Source organism: Ambystoma mexicanum, chromosome 2p (genome assembly GCF_040938575.1).
Source record: "Ambystoma mexicanum isolate Mex_15411 chromosome 2p, UKY_AmexF1_1, whole genome shotgun sequence".
Classification (NCBI taxonomy): domain Eukaryota; kingdom Metazoa; phylum Chordata; class Amphibia; order Caudata; family Ambystomatidae; genus Ambystoma; species Ambystoma mexicanum.
In genome coordinates, this window is record NC_090923.1 from 659797347 (window position 1) to 659820063 (window position 22717).

General features: G+C 44.3%; 1 protein-coding gene across 1 annotated transcript in view; it reads left to right on the plus strand.

Moving 5' to 3' along the window:
• LOC138566660 (inositol-tetrakisphosphate 1-kinase-like) overlaps positions 1-22717 on the plus strand; it is a 273353-nt gene that overhangs the window by 134316 nt on the left and 116320 nt on the right. The window contains exons 2-3 of the mRNA XM_069644218.1: positions 2685-2709; positions 7369-7491. Of these exons, the coding sequence (XP_069500319.1) occupies positions 2685-2709; positions 7369-7491 (148 nt within the window). The remainder of the gene's footprint in view (positions 1-2684; positions 2710-7368; positions 7492-22717) is intronic.

A 22717-nucleotide genomic window follows, 5' to 3' on the forward strand; every position in this document is an offset into this window, starting at 1 on the left:
ATGAAGAAAATTGAAAGGTGGTGTTTGCAACACAGGCTCACTTAAAACATGTCTTCATTTAAAAAATGCACATTTTACAAATGGAAATCATACAATTTCTTGGTGACAACTTCACATTTTCTGGCTTTGAGGATTTCATTACACAAAAGAAGAGAGAACTAATGGATGAAATGTTTTAATGTTTATAAATTGTGCATTTTACAACTTTAAATAAAACATTTACATGCAGACCATTTTTAATTTTTATAATTTTAATTATTTGATTATAGAAATTGAAATGTAAATAAGGGGACTAGAGGAAACATGATTAAATAAAGTGTGAATATTTTTCGCTGCTTTAGAATTGGAATTTATTAATATTGTGGCTTTACTTTCAAAATAAGATGACTGTTGGGATTCGGATTTGACTTCAGCCAAATACCTCACAATTATTTTCTTTTTAATAAAATGCTAAAATATGCTCTTCAGTGCAGCCCTATACAGTAAAGCTAAGAAGATTATTGGAAATTAAGAACTCGTTAAAATCGAGATCAACCAGATTATTGTACGATATGAAACATTTGTTTTAAAGCAATAGGTGACATACAAAACTTTAACATGAGTTGAAAGAACCAGTTTCCTATCAGGTCAGACCAACACTCCATCTAAGCTTTGATAAAACAATGTCTTGACCTTGGGGGACTTCAGTGAACACAATGATTATTCCCTGCCACTGCTTTAGGAATTACATATCTGCTCCAATGCCCACAGTGGTGTCAGTCTGATTTGCAAACAATAACCTTTTACAATGTCATGATAGGATATAAGCATGGTTTTCAAAATGTAGAGCACAGATCTATTTAGAAATCTTTTATCACCCTATAAAATCATGGTTGGCCCAGGTAGGGATCGTTGGGAGAAGGATGTAGGGAAAAGGCTCTTATATACAACTCAGCTACAAGTTGATGAAGGAAGCTGTCCTCTGATAGATCGATGGAGAATATTATGATGATAAATGCAAATGACTGTACAGGCTTTACACCACCTCTGTAAATAGAGCAATTCTTCCCCAATCTTTCGCTCGGTGCCTGCGAGTGCACAAATCGTCAAACAATTAGAAACATGTGTAAATGCTTAATTTGTTATTGCTCATGGGACTTGCTAAAACAATATACCTCAGTGAGTTAATGTGCCTATCTCAAAGTTGTGTGTAAAGGTGCAGATCACATTAAAATATGTGTGGGTTCAATGCGACCATCCTACGTCAAATGTTAATGAACATTGTGGTTGATGTGGGTAATAGCAGCAACTGTTAATTACATCACAACTGCAAGGCTGTGCCAGGTGTTTTTCAACTTTTACCATGGATTCATCTCAAGTGCCAACTAAAGAGCATACCTTCGACTCTGAGGCTTTGTCAAAATCTGTAAAAAGAAGCCACCGAAAAGCATAGGCCTTACCACTAAATCTTGTGACCCTATGCGGATTGCACCCCTGCTTGTAGATGGGACGAGCTCCACCAGCCTTCTGTTTCTTGCCACCAGGCACCTCCTGACCTGGGCAAATGCACTGGGATACACACTGACATTGCTTGGCTTGACTTTCATTGGTTTTGATACAATCCAAGTAGATCACACACCCCACCCTTACCTGTCCTAAACAGAAGGAAACATAATTTAGATTTCTTGGCCATGACCGCCTCGGTGAAGCCCGCCTTCTGTGCAACGCGCATTGCAGCTATTGAAAGATATTCCAACAATGTTTTTTTATTTAAAGATATCCCTGAATTTCCTAAATAAACCCTGGTTGTCGTCCTCATCCTCTCTTCTAACTTCCTAAAGTGGGATTGTATCTGCTGTTATCCGATCCCAAAACACAGTGGCTGCCTTCAACAAGTTATAATGTAGTTTGGCAGTGGCGCTGCCACTCACCTTCTTAAACTCCTTTCATATCCTCCCCTTCGGATACTTCAAGCCTAGCCCTAGCGCCTTATCCTCTTTTACCTTTGAGGGTTGTTGCCTGGGATGCCTTTATTAAAATGGACTTGCAGTGCATCCACCCCTTTCTGCCATCTTCGTTGTGTCTAGATCCTATTTGGCGCTATGTGGCCTTGCATAATTTCTCTGTGTCCCCACTCTCCACTTCTACTATGGCATTGACTCCAGACAGGGCTCTTTCACTCACGCCTGCTATGCAGTGCTATGCAGTGAATTCCATCAGTTAAAGGTACACTTTACCTTTGCAGAAGAGATGGATACAGTTCATCGAGCTTAGGAAGTAATCCTGTCCTTAATATGTTACATCCCAAGAATCTGCAACTTACGGCTCTCCAGATGTTTTGGACTACAACAAGCATAATCGCTCAGCATTAACTAGGCTGGCATGGGCTGTTGGGAGTTGTAGTCCAAAACATCTGTAGAGCCAAAGTTTGCAGACCACTGTTTTAGCCCCTCAGTTGCAGAAGGCATGCAGCTAAAGTCTTCAGGTGATCACGTGCGGTCCCTACAGTTTGACAGACATGGATTTCCCAAATCTTGCTCTGCTCAGATCCAGAACCCACATCCTGTTTACACTCATGCGTGCAGGGGCCTCCCATTTCATAAAGGCGCTCACTCACTGTCAAAGCCTCTAATTGATACTCACACTCTCAGCCATGAAACTGCTCAGAATCTTTTTGACAATTGTCTTTGTTTTTGTTTCAACAGAAAACACGGATATGAAGTTGCTGAGGTGAGTCGCAGTTGCGGGTATTTATGTACTTAGGTGGACCGGGGAGGCGTGGTGCTGTATTGGAGCGGGGAGGAGCACTGTGATGGTGGACTGGGGTGGATGGGATATACACCGGTTGGGATACGCAGAGTGGAGTGTAGCTTGGATTGGGGATGGGGGATGGTGAGTTAAGTTCAGAAGAGATTGGATCCTAATTGAGGGACATATGAGCAGGGGTGTTGCTAGGTCTGTAAAAGATCGGGGACTGTGCTAATGTCGAGACTGTCAGTACTGGGGGCTAGTTAGCCTTTTATTTGTAGCCCCTGAGCTTCTATCTGGGGCTACAACCAAAAGACCCGGGGCTATAGCCCCTTCAGACCCCCCTAGCAACGCCTCTGGTGGGAAGAAGAGGGGATTGAAGTAGCAGAATGTCATGTCAGGAGACAAGGTGGTAAAGACCACAATGCGAGCTCGAGTGAGGCCAAGGTCAGGCTTTTACTGGGAAGTGGATGTTGCTGATTGTTTATGCCTTGGTTCAGGGGAGATGCGCTTGGGGCAGTCCAGGGTATTACCTCCAACCCCACACAATTTTGCCACCCTTTCCTCCTGCCTTCTCTCTCTCTTTCATGCCCTCTCTTTCTCTGTCTCTCTCTCTCTCTCTCTAACTCTGTGCAGCTCACTCTCCTTTTTCTTTGCACTCCCTTCTCCCCCTGTCTCTCCTCTCTCCTCGGCCGTGCCTTGCCTGCACACATGCTGGCAGGGAGTGCTTAAGTGGTATTGCCCAGGGCTGCTCCTGTTTGCACACTGCGGGATTGGTCTCTGCGCATGATAAGGCTTGGTTGGTATTCACAACAGCTGGCAAAGTCCACAGATAAGGACAGCTCCTTGCTCCAGCATAAACTGGCTGAGGTCAGGTTTTGGTTTGAAAGATGAGTCTTAACCTTAGGAATGGACTTGGGTGAATGACATAACATTGGGCACTTTTGTTGGAACTCAGTGGAATGAAAGCCCTTTGTTATCGCCTGAACATCCCTCGATGTGGGGCAGTGGTGCATTCTGGCCTAGTGGCATTGGGAGCACAGTGATTCATTGAAAGCATTGGAAATATTGGATCTGGTCCTTAATCCAGGGTTGACCAGCTCCAGGGCTCGAAGGCTGGATCCATGTCAGGTTTTCAGGATATCCCCTCTTTAATATTCATGAAATACATTTACACGAATATTAATTAAATGTAATTTACATTACATTTACATTTTTCCTCATGAATATTAATGAGGGATTTCCTGAAAACCCATCAGGATCCCGGCCCTCAAGGCCTGGAGTCAGACAACCCTGATCTCGGACATTTATTTGTATTTTTTGAGGAGCAAGAGTGTCATCTCGAACAGAAATGACTTGCATGATAAGCAGTAACAGAGACCAGAGTTAATCCATGAATAAGGCTCCTTTACAAAAAGCATTGTGGAATTGAACCAAGTTGACCAATCGTTTAAGCGATAAGAGGAGGGGAAGGCAAAAACCAGGTACTGTAGGTCAGAACAGAAATATTTATTACATTCAGAGCCTAATGCTGGTATTTACAAGATTACAATTTACATAGAGTAGTGCTTCTGGGGTCAAAAGCAAGGGGTGGGTTGCATGGTCCGTGCACATAGGAAGGTGGGTGAATACACAGGGAGGGGTTCTTCCATCACTAGCAGATGGAATAAAGTGGCAATACAAGCTGGAATGGACAGCCAGGAGTTGGCTGTGCAGTCAGCAGGGGTGCTCTCAAAAGAGGTGCGAGGGCTCCTTAGATCTTTCTGGGGGAGTTCATGCAGTCACATGCGTCTCTCTTGGGATTTCTGGCCACTTGAATCTCATGCAGAAGTTCAAGTTGCACAATTATTTGTCCAGTTATTCGATCTCACACTGAAATCTCGAGCTGGAATTCACTGCTCAGGGTGTTTGGAGGGGCCAATTGGCAGCCTTGAACTTTTAGCAGGAAGTTCGACCAGCCAATCAGAAGCCTCAAATCTGCTAAATTAAATTCGAGACACTATAAAGGGCCCAGGTCACATCCTGTTTCTTTGAGGTGTTTGAGGGTGGTTGAATAGGGGGAGCACAATAGTGCTGTGGACAGCAGAGAGCTATTGTCAGGAGGTTGTTGTTGTGTTGAGTCGTTTTCCCTAGCAGAAACCTTATGTCATACTTTACTTTTTCTCTTGCAAAAATCACATACTGCTCTCGGTGGTTTTGTGTTCTCACCAACAAAAATCACCTGTCCTTCTCTGGGATTCTCTATTGCTTCAGTGAATATCTAGTAATACTTTCTGCGATTCTGTGCTTCCCCTTTTAAAAATCACGTCACTCTTTCTGTTGTCACTGTGATTTTGTGTCACCCCCTGCATAAATCACTCCCCCCAAAAATTCAGGTATCACTTTGTGATTTCCTACTCTCCCTAATAGTTCCTAAATCTAGAACCCTAATCTCATTTTAAATTGTCTCTATCCTGCTCGAATACCAATTCTAATCTATCCTTATTCTAGAATCATTCCATACCTTATACCAGCCTGGGTCACTAACCGCAGCCTCCTGCCTCTACACACATCTTCACTAAAATGATACTGAACCTCACCTTATTTAGGCACCAGGTCAAAAACACGCTCAAACCTCATTTACTAAATCCTCCAAAAACGTATGAGATGTTCGGCTTGGACGAACTCGCCGAAATGCTTAAGAATCAACTTTCGGTAAAACCGGTTTGAGGCTGTATATGGCCTATTCTGATAGAACACAGTTGATGAAGCCTGGCTAATGACATTTCAGAAATCTGCAATGGAGGCCCTCATTACATTGCTCATTTCACAGAACTGCGTCACTGTTCCCGTGGGTAGGTTTTGTATTGTGTAAAGGCAGGCACATCTGTGGATATCATGGTGGTCCGTAGGGATCAAAATGATGATCCCGATGCACCAGCATGAGGAATTCCAGCAGGTGTGGTAATTCCCCATTCTCCCTCATCAGAAGTAAACAGATGCTGCCAAATGAGTGGCAAGCCTTTTTCTTGGCTTTTTAACCATGCCAACAACCCCATTCGAAATTACACAGCCTCATTATGAGGTTGGCACCTGGAGTGTGGCCAAATCTGCCGCGTTTTCAGGTTGAATGAAGGGTACCCACACAATGTAGGGTCATACCTAGAAACCCCATCAGTGGGCGAGTATCTGCATTCTGATACGTTCTGACCGCATTCGTATGGTGTCACCCCGCCCTACTTCTCCACATTTGTAGTTCCGACCTACCCTTCTCCCCACCAGACACAGCTATCTTTGCTACCCCTGAACCCCACCTGCATCGCTGTTGGTCTGTCCCCTTACTGCAGCGCTCTGTTGCCTCTCCACTTGGCCTAGGATTTATAAACCCCATACAGACATACTGGGTTGATTTCATTTGAATATGCCAGCTTTTTCTGCAGAAGGGAAAAGTAAGCACAGCCTTTAGAAACCAGCGGAACAATGATGGCCACCATGTTTGCCAGGGCAGCCGCCAATGAGGATAGCGGTAGTACGCATTAGTGTACAGAAGAGATAACTCAAATCTCACTGTATACTGCAGTAGAAAGGCTCAGAATCCAGCATGCATCCTGAATTTCTGTGGCTTTAGCCGCAGCATGGGGTGACCCCACAGTCGATCTCCTCCGTGTGCATAGACTGATCAGAATCAGGGGGTGACGGAAAGTGATGCCATCGATGCACAACTGGTTGGGCTCTCTTGCCCACATTCATCAGGTCTACCTGAATGAGACCCTTGGTGGGCCGAGCGGGACTTGGAAACATTGTCCAGGCAACTCCTGTAGGTGAGGGTCACTGCAAAATCGCATACGTTCTTAATCCCAGAAATGCACCTTTTCTGGTGAAAAATAAACATCCTCAACAGCTGCCAACGTCCATAGTGGGTCCAGCGGGATTTTCCATTATTATTTTCATGGCAAAAAGATGTGGTAATCAATTTAGGAAGAGATGCCTGTTTCAGGCAGAGGTGGCGCCCATGTAAAACTGAAAGCCTATCTCCTCTCCTCCGAGTGACCCTCTTAACCTGCCTCACATCTGCCTGCTAGCTAACATTTTTCCCTCGCCCCTAAACTGCCTTTGTCTCTCACTTCCTCTGCCTCAAATCTAGCACTTTAAACATCATGGTCTCATCCTGAGCACAGCTGGCTGTACCGCCTGCCTGCCCTTAGAAAAAGGTCCAGTGTTCATTGTCCTTAATCTATGTATGTCTACTTATGTATTGTCTGGGTGACTGTTCCGTTTACTCCCATCCACAACCTGGTCAGAACGTCCCTCAAACTCAGCCCATTTTAAGAAGCTCACCTCTTCCTGTCAAATCTGATTTCTTATTTATCACACTTTCTTTTGTGATCAAAAGAGCATCATTCCTCCTGTATATAAATAAGTACAATAAAAAATGTCAGGGTGATGTGGTGTCAGTTTCATAGGTTGTGTGATTTCAATCCCTTACTGGGTTTCTGTGGCTGTGTGCAAGTGCTATTCACCATGGATTACTTTACAGAAGTCTCTTGGTACCACAGTTTCCAAGCTTCCATGCTCTGGGGCTGGGTTCTTGTAGAGCTCAGAGTGCATCGCGATTCAAGCGCTTTGGTTGGTAACTCATTCCTTCCCTTCCTCTGCCTTCAGATCGACCTCAGCAGGCCCATCTCGGATCAGGGCCCCTTCGACATCATCATCCACAAACTCTCTGACCTGATCGTTGACTCCGGCCATGACATCCAGTCTCATCACCTGATCCGCAGCTTCCAGGTGAGAGCCAGGGCTGAGCCCACTGGGGCAGGTTACTTTGTTTCAGGGAACTCCAAAAGCCAAGGCTTTTTCACTGAGGTCAAAGGGAGTCTAGAGCTTTTGTGAACAAGTCTTTAATAGAAACTTCTCAGTGTGTGTTAACAAATCCCTTGAATTCACCTGTTCTCCTTTTACAGTAAGCCTGGTGAATGACTGTGTGAAAATGCATAAAATCCTTTAACAAAAACAGATATGAGTAAATACATAATAGAGAATAACATAGGATCGCTCCTCTTCCACAGATCACACAACATTTTAGACCACCAGAAATTAAAATTCACAGAATATATCAACTTGTATTAAGTGCACGAATGCCCTGCCGGCTGTAAAATAGCTCAATGGGTTGAGTGCTCGCTGCTGTGAGCTGTGCGTGATCTGTAGCTCGCAGGTTCAAATCCCAGCAAGGACATCTCAGCCTTTCACCCTTCCGAGGTCGATAAATGAGTACCAACTTTGGTTGGGTGGTATTGTATGCATATATGTTCTATGTAAAGTGCTTGGACGTAAGCGCAATATAAATAACGGCTGTAATGTCCAGAAATGTATGCGATCATGCGCACAAAAGCGGGTGGGCACCGGACAACCTGGGTACTACCAACTCCCATGAATATATCTGTATATTTCAATGTGGTGAGGTGGTGGTAACGGCCCAGCAGCCCAAGTTAACGACCTGATACGAAGTGAGCACCGTTAATGAGGGTTTTGGGCTGTTACCCCCGGTCCAGCCCTTGAAACAGGATGTGTACGCCATTAGCACCCTGGCCAACCAAAGCGGTAATCTGGGGTGCAAGAAAATATGTATTTTCATTCATTGAACTGCAAGTTGTGCGCATTCCGCTCAGTAAATGAAAATACTTTGCCAAGATGGACACCATGGAAAGGGAAGGCGGGGCTCCATACAGAGCCTCTCTTCCCTTTCCATGGCGGCCAGCTGGGTTTCTGAGGACTGCGGGGCAGCAGCAGCACTGGCCGCTGCTGACGGAAAAAGGTAAGTGGGGGAGCGATGTTGGTATTTTGTTAAAACAATTAAAATGTAAGGGGTGGGGTAAGATGGAGGCCCACGGCGGGAGAGGAAGCCTGTGGTTCCGTGGAACGGCGACTGAGATGGGGAATTTCAGCTGCATTCTGCAGAACCTGATTGGCTCCCCCTCCCAACCCCACCCGGGTGCTATTTGTTTTTATATCCCTCTCTTGTACAGCCCTCTGTTGCTTGCCAGCTAGGTCGGTGCTTTATAAATCCCCACACATGCCTACAACACTGCAGTACCTTTTAGGTTACCTTCAAGAGCAAACAGGGTCCAGCTCAGTGGGGTATTGACTGCATTCTGAACATTCTGACTTCAAAAGCAGACAGGGAAACAATATCACAATTTCCAGGAAAGACGTCTTTCAACTTCACACTTTCTATGAGGATCTGTTTTTTCACTGAAACATCATGTTTAACATACAAAAGAGAAAGCTAAAACATGGGAAAATGCTTTCACTTTCTTATCGAGAAACCATTTACGTTTGCATGACCCCTGATGCATGCTCATGTAAATCCCTCTTCAGTTTAACCAGGTTTGCAATTGAAATGCTTCACATATGAAGACAACCTTGTTATTTAAATACTACAAAATATAAACACATTGAATTTACTGAGTTTGTCGATTTTCTCATTATTAAACTAGCGTTTTTTACTTCAATTAGCAAAACTCCAAAACATGATCTGCTAGTACTGCTATAGGCGAATAATCTTATAGACCTCGGGAGGGTTCATTATCGCTTGGGATTATCGCCCTTTCACCTAAGAGCTATACATTGAACATTTTTATATACAATTATTATTGACCAACAAAACTGGGCACTCATTTTTCAACATCAAAAGGATGAAAGGTTGAGCTAGCTTGGAAGGATTTGAACCTGTGGCCAGCAGATCACACACAGATGTCAGCAGTGAGCACTTAACCAGCGGAAGTATTTCACTAGCTTGATCCTCTAGTTTCTGAAGCTCTTACTGGACTTAATCTGTAGTCCTGAGGGTGTTTTCTTTAGACTGTCTTTTCCACGAGGAAACTTCATTTCTGTTGGCATCCTCTTTCTCTATTTAGAGCCCTCAGCCCAGGTGCGGTGAAGGGTTGTCCTTTTCCTATAACCAAAGGTTTTGGTGTTTCCTGCACCACGTGTGGCGAGCCAGTGCAGACAGAGGTCTATATATTTTGCCTTAGCGCAATACATATAGCTCTAAAATGGATGGACACCTCTCCCCTTCGCCCTGTGCTGCCTCGCTGGTAGAATGGGCTCTAATCGGGCTATTATTTTTAATAAAATGTGCACTGTGCAATATGTCTTATTGCATGCGGGCCTGAAGCCTGCTCATCCTGAGGCTACTTTAAAAGTATTCCTGGGGAAACATTTTCATTTCTTCCCATGCAGTATGATTCTGCCAATGTGCTAGACCCTTTCATCACATGCACAGAAGGTGGATACAGGCTTACCTCCTGGCTCCCGGATGTTAGGTCATAAAGTCTCTTTCGTGTTCTTGTATAGACAAGCACAGGGCACACGACCTGGGGCTGTCAACTAATACAGATTCTAACGGCTGGGAAGATAGCTCAGGAGCAATGTGCTTGTCTTGGAAGCAAGACAAGGCAGAGCAATACAGGTTCGAATCCCAGTCCTGGGCTTAGCGACTAGTCTCTGTTATTAAGCGTGTTACAAAAGATTAATGAAAGCTTGTGATTTGGCTCTCCTATTGCTCAAACAAGCACACCCTCAGCCTCACTGCTTAAAAGATGGAGATGCTATGACGGGTTCACAGACAACCTGAACTTGGTTGAAGACTTTCTGGTTCCAGACATGCACGAAGGGCAATTTCAGGAACTTCAGGCAGGTGAAGGGTGCAGGCAGTCAGGCAGAATTCTAAGCAGGTGGAGCAGTTCTCTTCACTGACCCTTAAAGTGGAAGAGTAGCGGTGGCTTGCAAAATGCAGACCTGGTAGGCCAGTCTCTATTTTAGCAAAGGGGGAACACATCTTAGCTGGATCTTTAATGAAAGTCACATGTTCCTCTTGGATGCTACAAAGGATGTGCTTGCCAGTTTGGCAATTTCTACCACAAATCTGTAATATTATTGATACAAATCATCAACTTTGCCCAAACTAGTCAATAACATATTTTAGAATAGTGTGAGAAATGTTGAGATATACTTGGAATTCTGCCTGAATGCCTGCACCCTTCACCTGCCTGTAGATCCAGGAATTGCCTTTTGTGCGTGCTTTGAACCAGAAGGTCTTGAACCCAGTTTAAGCTGTCCACAAACCCCAGTGAGTCGTGAGACTGAGTGTGTGCTTGATTGTACAATAGGAGAGCCAAATCAAGAGCTTTGTGGCCTATTAGAAACTGTATTAGTTGCCAGCGGCGAGTCTTGCTCCCTCTGTTTGTCTATGCAGGCGGAAGTTTGAAAAGAGACTTTGGGCCTCATCACGAGTTGGGTCTTAGCCCTTAAATACAGCGGTAACGCTATTACTGCCGCATTTAAGGGCTGGCCCAATCTCGAGTTTGGCCATAACTGGATGCGTTCACCTCCCTCTCAGAGCTGGAGGTGAATGCGCCAGCAGAGGGGGCATTTTCAGTGCTAATAGCACCTCCAGCCCCATTGGGCAAAGGACCCGATGGGGAATTATAGCTATGCCGCTACTCGTGATCCAGCGCAAATTGAACCCGACTGAGTAGCAGTAACGCTAATTGTATTGGCGATATCCCAGTGGATACCTCCAACCCCCATATGAGGCCCAAATTTGTAACCTTATCTCTGAGAGCCAGAAGGTAAACTCTGCAGCTCTGTGTTCTGTTCTAACTCTCCATCAAACTTTGTGAAGAAACTTTGCATGCAGAGGCCATCTAGGTTACACCCAGGCATGTTCAGAATCTCTGTGCTATGAGCACATATCCTGTTGCTTTCTTTTGTCACTTTCTCAGTGCAAAATGTGCAGACCTTATTGCCAAAGTGTAGCATTTTTTTCTTTTAATTTTTTATACACTAAAGTATATTTTGTGTCCATTTCCATCCAGTGTTCCTTCATTTTATTTTCAGAATTTGTGTCGTTGTTAGTTAACCAGGTTGCTCCCTTTGTATCAACTTGGTTTGAACCGTATCTCTTTTGACTATCCTGCTTTTCAGTGATTGTTCCTTACTTGCACTCACCAGCATAGTGTTGAGCATGGCCCACGCTACCAAGCGTAAGCATACAACATTTCTAAGCAGTTCTTTATATGCTTCCACAAGATCCCTGAACACATTGTTTTGGGAGCATAGCCACAGCCATAGCATGACCCAAAAAATGTACCACTAATGCTTAATTTGTGGGGATGTTTGCCAGGGCACAGCCCCAGCAATTATATCGGAGCCTCAGCACTTATTTTGGAGCCCCAGCACTTATTTTCTCAGACTGTGTGATTATGATGTGGTGTTTGGACAACTTTATTATTTTAACTCTCATTCAATAGTTGTCAGTCAACAAGCAACAACATCGTGCACTGGCCACAGTTTCTTCATTCTGGGCCGATTCATTATTAATCATGAACATGATGACCCAGGTGGGCAGGACAGTGCTAGTTATCATTTTTCATGGCTAGCAATGAGCTGCAAGGTGGCAATGCCGGCGGTCGTGTCCGTACACTGCTCCAATATTCCTGCATAAAAGCAGTGCAGCTCCACCACAGTAATAACCAGCAACATTACTAATGTAGTTTGAGAACAAGAGGACAGTCACCAGCCTGAAGCACCAACACAAGGGCAAGGCCAGAGTAAAGGCCATTGCCTACGAGGAGTGATTGTCATGAGTGCCAACCTATATACAAACATTTTTGCAGTATTTGACAGGTAACGTCAACGGTTCAGTAATGTTTTTTTCCTGCATTTGTCAGTCAATTTACAATAGGATTATTCCTGGTAGGGGTGCAGATTTGATCGGCAGGATGACAGAACAGATCTGCTCCTGGAGGCTGCTGTCACACGGCACACCAAAGATTGTGTTCATGGGAGACCGACCTGAACCTCTAGTGTGAGTCCCTGCATGCACTAATGGACATCATGGAGAAGGAGGATAGTCACTGGGGGGTAGCCCCGGTTAATAAAACGTACCCTCCCAGACAGCATAGGGGACCATCTATATTATGGCCGTCAATATGAGGGCCTTTAATGGCTGATGCACCGAGGACTCCCCCACTTGTACCCACTTTTGAAAATAGCCAGGGGAGTAGTATGCTTGATTATATCCTCGTGAACCTGGAGGTTTGGGATTGCTTGAGAACTTCTTAAAGTGATCGCAGGGATCGAGAGTGATCATTACCCTCTGAAGCACTTTTACTCTTTTGTTTATCCCCTCCGTCTCGTGAAAAAGAAAATGGGCCTCATTACGAGGTTGACGGTCCGGTACTGGTATGCTTGCCGGTACCGTGGTTACCGGACCGGCAAACTCCGAGTTGTGCCATGGGTGCCCTTCATTGCGCCAGGTCTGCCCTGGCTGAATGAAAGGCACCCGTGACCACAGCATGCCTGTAGCACCGGCACAGTTATGAACGGTGCCGGTGCTACAGGCCTCCCCATTCCCATTGAGACATTCATGGAACTTACAGGGGCACTCTTGCCACAACATTCCACAAGCATTCATTCCACCAGGCATTCCATCAAGCAAGCATTCATGCAGGGCCAAGGCAAGGGAAGCACAAGACATATCTCCCTCCTCAACAAAACCACGGTGCAGGGTACAGGAAGGAGCACAAAGGAAAGGCAAATGGTAATGCTACCAAAGCGCAATGTAAGCAACACTCTGGCCGCCACCTACCTCCAAACTCCAAATCCAAAATCCACTCTACCAGGCATTCCATCATGCAAGCATTCATGCAGGGCCAAGGCAAGGGAAGCACAAGACATATCTCCCTCCTCAACAAAACCACGGTGCAGGGTACAGGAAGGAGCACAAAGGAAAGGCAAATGGTAATGCTACCGAAGCGCAATGTAAGCAACACTCTGGCCGCCACCTACCTCCAAACTCCAAATCCAAAATCCACTCTACCAGGGATTCCATCATGCAAGCATTCATGCAGGGCCAAGGCAAAGGAAGCACATTGAAAGAGAGGCATTGGCAATCGAGAAAAAGTATATGTGAGAAAGTGATGGAAAATGGAAGGAAAAGACGTTACCAGCAATATTGTAGAATTGCTAGGCGTGGAAGGAAGAAGAGTGTTTGAAATTCGGCCTCCTCTGAGTGTGGGTAAGGATGCAGGCGACACAAGGAGCGTGTTTGTGGCAGCTGTCAGAATGATATAAGTCCAGTTTATACAGAAAAAGAATGTTGTGTTCGAAAGACACCTATTTTTTAATGGAATAGTCCACAAAGTTCTACAGAAAAACTGTGAGGGGCTTGGCAGTGGGCTGCGAGTTTGGGGTCTTGACTGATGGATTGATTAAGGATACCAACAAGAAGACAAAAGAAAGATTAGCGCCAGTGAAATATTTAACATCGGAAGTGGTAATAAACATGGCGCAAAGGGCGGAATTCATAGAACTATTGAACTTCTGACTTCTTTGGTTAACATGATAACACAGTAAACCATCACCCCCACACTTCTCGTTAATGAACTTGCACGATCCGATTGTCGCAAGGCCTAGTAGGATCGTTTTTGTTTTGTCCTCCCTGTTCCCCACCCTCTTTTATTGTTGCGCCTCAAAACACTTTAGGGCCTCATCATGAAGTTGGCGGTATCCCAGCAGTAATTGCGCCGGGATACCGCCAACACAAATAGCGTTACAGCTACTCGGTCCGGTGCTGTTAGCACTGGATCACGAGTAGCAGTAAAGCAGTAAATCTGCCTCCCCATTCTGTCCATTGGGTACAATGTTGTATTTTTTGCGCAGTTAGTGCCGGCGTTAATAGCACCAAAAGCGGGCAGGATGTGGAGATTTTTACCTCCAGCACAAAGCTTTCCACCCAACTCGTGATTGGGCCATTATAAAAACCCAGTAAATACAAAATAAATTTTAAAAAGATGAAAGCGCAAAAATGTCAAAACTGATACAAGACTTACAGACCCAAAGAACTCCCAGGGATGTAATTTCACCAAAATGCCAGGGGTAGCGGAAGTGACATCCCATGACCTTTGACCTTTGATGAAATCACCCCACCCCAAAGTGACATCACGGGAAGCGATGCAACACAACCTTTTACCTCTTGACAAAACAATGTGATATACAGTGCATACAAAAATGGATCACCATATATCGTTAATATCAGTGTGTAATGTATAGGCCCATTTTACCAAATTACTGTGAATGCAAGCAGACATCCGAGGCCAAATGATAATAATGTGTTATTATATAGCACGTATGCTTAAGTGCTATAGTTTATGTAGAACAAATATATATACAGTATCACCCAACCTTTGTTGGCACTGATTTATCAACCTCAGAAGGATGAAAGGCTGGGTTGGCCTTGCCGGGATGCAAACCTGCAACCTGCAGATCACACGCCCATGGCAGCAGCGAGCGCTCAACCTGCTAAGCTATCTAACCAGCTATGGCTATCTTGCCGGCTATAGTAAAATGAGCAATTATATGTCTGAATGTTCTCAAAGTCAGAAAGTAAATTACACTCTGTAGTGGATACCATTAAACTGGTAACTGAGAACAAAGGATTAATTCTGGAACAATGAAATGAAGGGCCCCTTTATGTGCTATGGTCAAACATTTCTACATTGTACACAGCTTTTAGGCAAAAGTATTTTGTCAAGTGACCGAGGACACCAAGATGGAATGTCTTGTGATGATCGTAATAGAGACAACGGCAGAAAAGCTATAATTGCAACTTGCGAAAAGCAAAATACACAGTCCGATATGGATGCTTATTCTACTCTAAATGCTTTTTGGAAGTTTTTGTTTGCATTGTGAATTTGTGGTGTGTAAGAAAAGACTTAATCAGGGACTCACCGCCTGCAGTGTGCCTGAAATACACCTTTAATGATTCTAGCAATTATTGTATAGAATTCCAGAAAGACACATGATGTGTTATTCCTATTATTTGTTATTTAGGGTCACTGTTCAGTGTTACTCTTGTGGAACCCCTAGTTTTTTTTAAGAGGCCTGAACAAGAAAGCCTGCCACTCCAGAAACAAATAGCCACAACCCAGGAGGTTCAATATATATATTTTTTATGGGTAGTAAGAGAGGCCTCAGGGGTCGCAGTTGCGACCCTCAAAGGATGTCCCTGAGATCTCCCTTTCCAGCAGCAGATCCAGCTACAGGGTTGTTTAATGAAACTCACTTTGGGAACCCACCCTGGTTCATTGTGGGATCCACTGGGAATCAACTCGTACTGCTGGTTGTCGAGTATTCCAAAGGAATGTAAGATTTTAAAAATTGAAATCCAGTTACATTTCCTGATTGAGCTCTAGGCTTCTCCCGGGGTGCATGTAAAGTTGCTGTGCTCATTGCACATCCATGGGGAAATGCCATGCCCTGAGCAATGACTCTGGTTCAAAATAATGACAGAAGTATTCAAGGCCAAAGTCAGCAGAATCTTCCATTGTCAATCATTTTCTCAGGCCTTACATTATGAAATGATAGATCCGGGAAAATGGAACTGCAGTATTTTAACATAGGTAACGCAGATCAAGTTGGTTGGCAGCTGAAACTGGTTGGCCTGAAAATAAAAAGGTTTTATTTTATAGGGTCTTGAGCAAAGAACTTAACTACTTAGTAGTACAAATTGGGCTACAACCTACCACGTTTCAAGACGTATACACCCTGGTCCTGCCCTTAGAACATTTCCTAGCAGGAATCAAAGGAGAATAGTCAAAAGCAAACAAGATTACTTTTATTTTTAGTGTTCACAAGTCTCCCAATCTCAACTTGATAAAATATGGAACTAGGAGTTCTAGATGCAGTACCCATGGAGATTGGTTGTATCAGAGGCCCTTAAGTCCTCAGGAAAGGAACAGAAGAAAAGTTAAAACAGGTTCTTTCTGTATTGCAGTGTTGCAGGGTCTTTCTGCAACAAATGCCCATCCCAGCCTTCCACCGGTAAAAAGAAATGGGCTCTCAATTACACACTGCTTCAGGTGAAATTGACAACCTCTGCAAATTGCAGATTCTCATCTCGCTGTCACATGTTCCATGATGTTTTTAGATCATACAGTGGAGGTTTCTTGCCTTGTAAATTCTGGGACCATGCAGAACTTTATGGACTTAAAATATGCAGATATTGGAGCAATTCCAAAAATTAAGAAACCAGCTCTTGAAAACGTAAAGCCTGTTTATGGGAACAAACTGACATCTATTTTTTATTTATTTTTATTTTATTGTTTAAAGCGCAGACCCAGCTTGAGAGCAGCAGAGCACTGTACAGAATGTGGGCAGCCAGCATTTGGGCTGGCATCTTTTAACAGTAGCGCAGTACTATGAGTTGAGGTCTGTGCATCAGTATTTACATCCATTGGAATTAGTCCTTTGTCAGGGGTTGTTAAAAAAAAGCATGTTTTGAGAGATTTGGAGAATTGTGGGGGAATTCCGAGCTGACAGAGGGATCGAGTTCCAGAGGGTGGTTGTGTAACAAGAGAAGGATTGTTTACTGGTCCTCTCTTTGTAAACAAGTTGTGATTCAAGCAAGTTGGTTGTTTTGCTGCACGAGGAGCATGCGCCACCAGCTACGTGGAGTTTAGCCACCAGATACGGTGGTGTACTACTTATGACTACTTTGTAGATGATACCTGCCGTCTTTAACAGTATCCGGCATGGAGAGTAAGCCAATGCAGTTCATGTATGCCAGAGTGATTCAGTCAAATTTCCATGCACCCATAATAAAACATGCTGCAGCGCAGTGGACTGCTTTTAGGGAAGTCAAGTGAGCAGCTGGGATCCCTGTCAGGAGAGCATTTCCATGATTGATGTGCAACCTCTTGTCCTATAAGTCAAGAAACCACTGAACTTGATCTCTACTGCTTTGGAAACCACATGAAAAAAAAACAGGTTTGATCTCATTTACATGACCCAGTTAATGTTAATTCTTGGAATTCCTTGATTATCACATTTATTTATTTTATTTCTTAGAAGGCGCTAAATGCCTGTGTGCCTCAGAGTGCACCAAGAGAAGATGGAAGAGAAAGAGAGATCAGAAGGGAGGAAAGTGAGCACAAGTATTTAGTCAGCTGGGTTGAACAATAATGTCTTTACATTTCTCTTAAACATTGTCATTGATTGAGATGTTTTGATATCCAGAGACAGGGCATTCCATTCACGTGGAGCAATGAATTCAAAGCTGGAATCACCAAAAATGTTTAGGTGAGATTGCGGCTGGTAAGACTGAAAGGTATCAGAGGAACGCAACATTCTGCCAGATGGTTTCCTTGATAACCTTTTAGTTAGATAATAGGGCACATTCAAGAGAATGTTGTGTCTAATTCTCTGCTTTACCGGGAGCCAGTGCAATTCCCTCCTGAAAGCGGTGACATGATCACATCTAGATAAACCAAAAACAACCCTAACAACTCCATTCTGGGTAGTTTGAAGACAATGTAAATTACCTTGGGAAGTGCCACCAATTGACTGTTACAATCGTCTAACCATGAGTTCATGAGTGATTATGCCAAAAGAGATCTGTTTTATATTGAGAGGTATGGCCTGATCTGGTGGAGCAGTTTAATTACATGTCCACATGAAAAGCAAATCTGAGATACTTGTTTCTTCATTGAAAGATCAGCATCCAAAATGACTCTCCATGTCAGGCAACATGTATCTTTTTCAAGCACTTATGCAACTAAGTAAGCTGCCCTACAACATGGGGTTAGGCAACATGTATGTTTCTGCAAGCACTTATGTAACTATGTAAGCCTTCTGTAACAGCACCACAATGCCCAATGGCTGTTGTGCGCTCTATAAATGCAAATAAATAAAATAAATACATGTTTTCACTGATTTACTTGCAGTGATTGTGTTGCTTGCAACCTCAATCAAGGCATGTTGAGAGTTGAGTTTCTTTAATTGAGGACTGCAGGACATGATAAGCAGCTCAGTTTTTGAGTCGTTGAGCGTCAATAAGTTGTGTAAACATGATTTACAGTTGTAACATCCTCCTGATAGTTGCCAGACAGTTCAAATAGGATCTGGGTGACAGAATCGTAATAACTCAGAATCGAATCAAAAAGCCATAATTGAAGAACACAATACAATAACTTGGTATAAAATTATTGCTCAGGTTTTTCAAAACATTGCTTTGTTCAGTTTGAACCCTTTCTGCAGATGATTTTTCTGGATGTTTATGCACACATGACAATTGTTTCTTGCACATTGTGATTCCTGGTTCAGGCCCCACCACCAGTACATGCCTGATGTCTAAAAAGCATTCTTTAACCATAAAAATGTCAACATCTCTGAGGTGGGCAGAATAAACACCTTATTGGCACGTACATCCCAGGAAGAGCCTAATGCGACTTTCACAGATGTACATGGCTTGGCTCCAAATGCAGGGAAGACTGACATCAAAGGAAGGTTACCTCCCATTAGCAGTCCTCAGAAGGAGGTTAAGGATGAATCTCTTATGGATACTGAATCTGACTTATCAGATCATTATACTGTCTTTGCGAACTGATGATGAACGTGTCCCTGTACCAACTAAGATGATAATTGGGGAATCAGTTGATGAGGAACCCTACAGAGGAGGGGTACTGTCCAGATCAAGTCTTATTGGAGGGCGTGGGGGGATTTCTTGTCTCCCAAAGATGACCCCTTGGCATCATCTCAGACTACACAAGGGGAATTACAGACAGCCAGAATGTATGTGCACTTTGGAAATGTCCCCAGTGTTCCCAAGTTCACTTTTGACAGATCTGAAGGTCCCTGATGCTCTCAAGGCAGACACAAAGATGAAAGTGGCCTGCCGAGCAACAGTGATTTCATAGTTGAGACCCAAGAAGTCCTCATTTGCATAATGTGTATGAGGGCTTGCCTTTTATAGGCTACATAACTTTATAAAAACAAGGCGTGCACCCACCTTACAGTTTAATAATCGTTTTAATTGTGCAACCTCTTGATTTATCCTGATTTTATTCTTGCTACTGATGTGACAGACCTTCTTTGTTGAGTGTGCTGCTCATGATTTTGAGCTCTTGTTCATCACTGACATCTAGTTGAGAGACTCCTCCGGTCTGGCCCTTGTTCAGGCCCTAACCCCTAATTATGCTGTAGCTCATCTAGATCGTGTGTCCTCCCATCCTGGTGGTGGTGTGACCCTGATTTACAAATCTAAATATAAGGTGCTCTGCACCACTCCTAACCATGCTCTCAAAATGGAGTGCCTCCTGTATCGAATTACAGTATCCTCTAATGATACTCTTTCCGTTCTTTTAGTCTATCGGCCGCCGGGCACAGATAGCAGCTTTTGTACTACGTTTCCTGCACTGCACTTGTACTTGAACTTCAGACTATACATCCTGAACTGATAGTTATTGGTGATTTTAATCTGCCCTTGACTCTTCCTAATGCAGGACAAGTGGCTAACGTTATGGGCACTATGTTAGATCTAGGCCTCCCTCAGAGGGTTACATATCCTACTCATGTACTTGGTAATGTTTTAGAGCTGACTTTTGTCCCTGATAGTCTCATTAACGTCACCCCCCCTAACCCTGTGGTTTGGTCAGATCATTTTCTTGTGCCCTTCTCTTGTGCTAACAAGACTCCTCCCCACCACCCTGTCCTGAACGAGCTGCTTTTAAATGTAGCTGGCGAGGGGTTAGTAACCATGAGCTTACCACCTCCCTGCTGGCTCATTGCGGTCAGGTAGACAATTGCTCCCTGCTCACCTTAGAAGAAGCATATACAGCCACGGCTGACCTACTAGCACCTATGAAACTATCCAAACAAAGATGCCACCCCTCGGAACCTTGGTTTACTGCAGAATTGCGTGCTCTCAAACTTCAGTGTAGACAAGCCGAGAGGAAATGGCGTGCTATGTATTCATGTGAAGCTAAAATTGATTTTGTAGTACTGGCACATACCATATAGCCATCACCAATGCAAAGAAAGCCTATTTTGGCCACATGGTGGAGTAGGCTTTAAATAATCCCAAGGCCTTATTTGATTTGGTACAATCACTTTCGATCCCTATAGCTAGTCGTCCTGCGGTGCAGCCCTTCCAGGCACTATGTGATTCTCTGTGATTCTCTGTCCTCGCTTTTGTGGATAAAATATCATCTATCAGAGATACCATAAATGAGCAGGCTAGGGTCCTCACTGCAAATAGGATCCATGATGAACCTCCTCTTGCTACAGTGACTTGGTCCACCTTCCCTGTTTTTTTTTTCAAATTCTATTTTATTGAGTTTTAACATCAAAAGTAAACAATCGGGTGGATACATAGCTGGGCATACGTGGTTACTTCACAAGATTATCGCGATCCACCCTTATAACATTCCAACATTAACATACATGTCTACTTTTATTGGATGAACAGTACCAACCCCTGTCCCCCCTCTTCCCCCCCTTTGTCCATTCTCCTACAACTTCCGGGTGTCGGCGTTTGCTGTAGCGATCTATAGAAGATGTTGTGACATTGATCGTTGTTAGTGTCATGAGTTACAGGCAAAGTTTGTGACAGGCATGGCTATTCAACGGTATGGAGTTCGGTGTTCAGTTCCCGGTGGGGTCCGTTGAGTGGTATTTTGATTGGAGCGGTGAGTCGGTCGCGACCGTACCTGTAGTGTAATGACCCGTGAAGTCGATCCAGGCTTCCTCATGTTGCTCGCCCCTGTCATGGAGGGCCGCGGTTATTTTCTCCATCGTGTATATGTTCATGGCAATTTGTAGCCAGTCCTTTTTGTCTGGTAGACACGGGGACTTCCATTTGATGACTAAGGCTGCTCTTGCCGCCAACAGCAGGGGGGATATTAGTCCTTTTACGCGTATCACCTCGTCCTCTTCTTCTTCAAGGCCAAATAGGATCAGAAGAGGGGATAGTTCCCTTTCTATGCCGTCTAATTGCTTTATCCATCCCAGGACCTCTTGCCAATAAATGCATACCTTAGGGCACTTCCACCACATGTTCCAGTAATCAGCATCCATGTCACAGTGTCGCCAGCATTTTGGACTGGAGGTTTGGAACATTTTGGACAGTCTTAAAGGATCACACTGCCATCGGTGGAGCAGTTTTAGAGCATGAAATTTGTACTGTGTGGCAATTGACTTTTTGGCTGGTGTTTCGCAAATTTTGTCCCAGGCTTACTGTTCAAATTCTCTATTAAAGTCCTTCTCCCATCGCTCTTTGAGGCGAAGACTCGGAGTTTGGTCTTTGGTGATTAAAGCCTTGTACATGCGAGCTATTAAACCTTTTGTTGAGTTGGCCGTGTCCAGAATAGATTCAAAAGGCGTCAGCTCTCTTCGTGTAGTGTCCTTCCATTCTTTCCTTGACAGGACCCCTTTTAATCGTAGGTACAAGAAGATCGGAATCGGATGAATTTGGAGGGCCTCTTCTAGTTCCGAGATTGAAATGAATTTCCCATTTCTCCACAGTTGGCCTACTCTCTCAAGTCCGGCATCAAACCAGGCTTGGTACCTGGCATGTTCGGGGATTTCCTCTCGGATCCCGAGGGACCAGAGATGGCTTAGGGGGGAAGGCCATGTCATGATTCCAGTCATCCCTTTCCCTTTCTTCCAGATGTTCCACATGGTGCTCATTGTTGGGTGGTCGCGTAGGCGTTTTGTGAGCTTTGCCCTGGGGACCCATAGCCACTCTGCGAGAGTAACATGGACCAAAATATAATTATCCAGTTGGACCCATTGGAGGTCCTTTCTGTCGCGCAGATGTGGAATCAGGATTCTAAGTTGGGTTGCATGGTACTATCGTTCTATGTCCGGGAGGCCCACTCCCCCCATTTCCTTCGGGAGTATCAGGATATCGTACGGTATCCAGGCTTTCTTTCCGTCCCACAGGAATTCTAGTATGGCCTTCTTGACCTGCTTGAAGAAGTGGTCAGGGATTGAGATGGGTAGGACCTGGAAGGGATATAGGAAGTGCAGGAGGGTCACCATCTTGATAGCGTTTAAGCGCCCCATCCAGGAGATTGTGAGGGATTTCCATTTCGCAAGATTGGTTTTGAGAGCACTTAGGAGTTGTGGGAAGTTTGCTTCGTAGAGCTGTGTTAGGTCTCTTGTTAGGTTG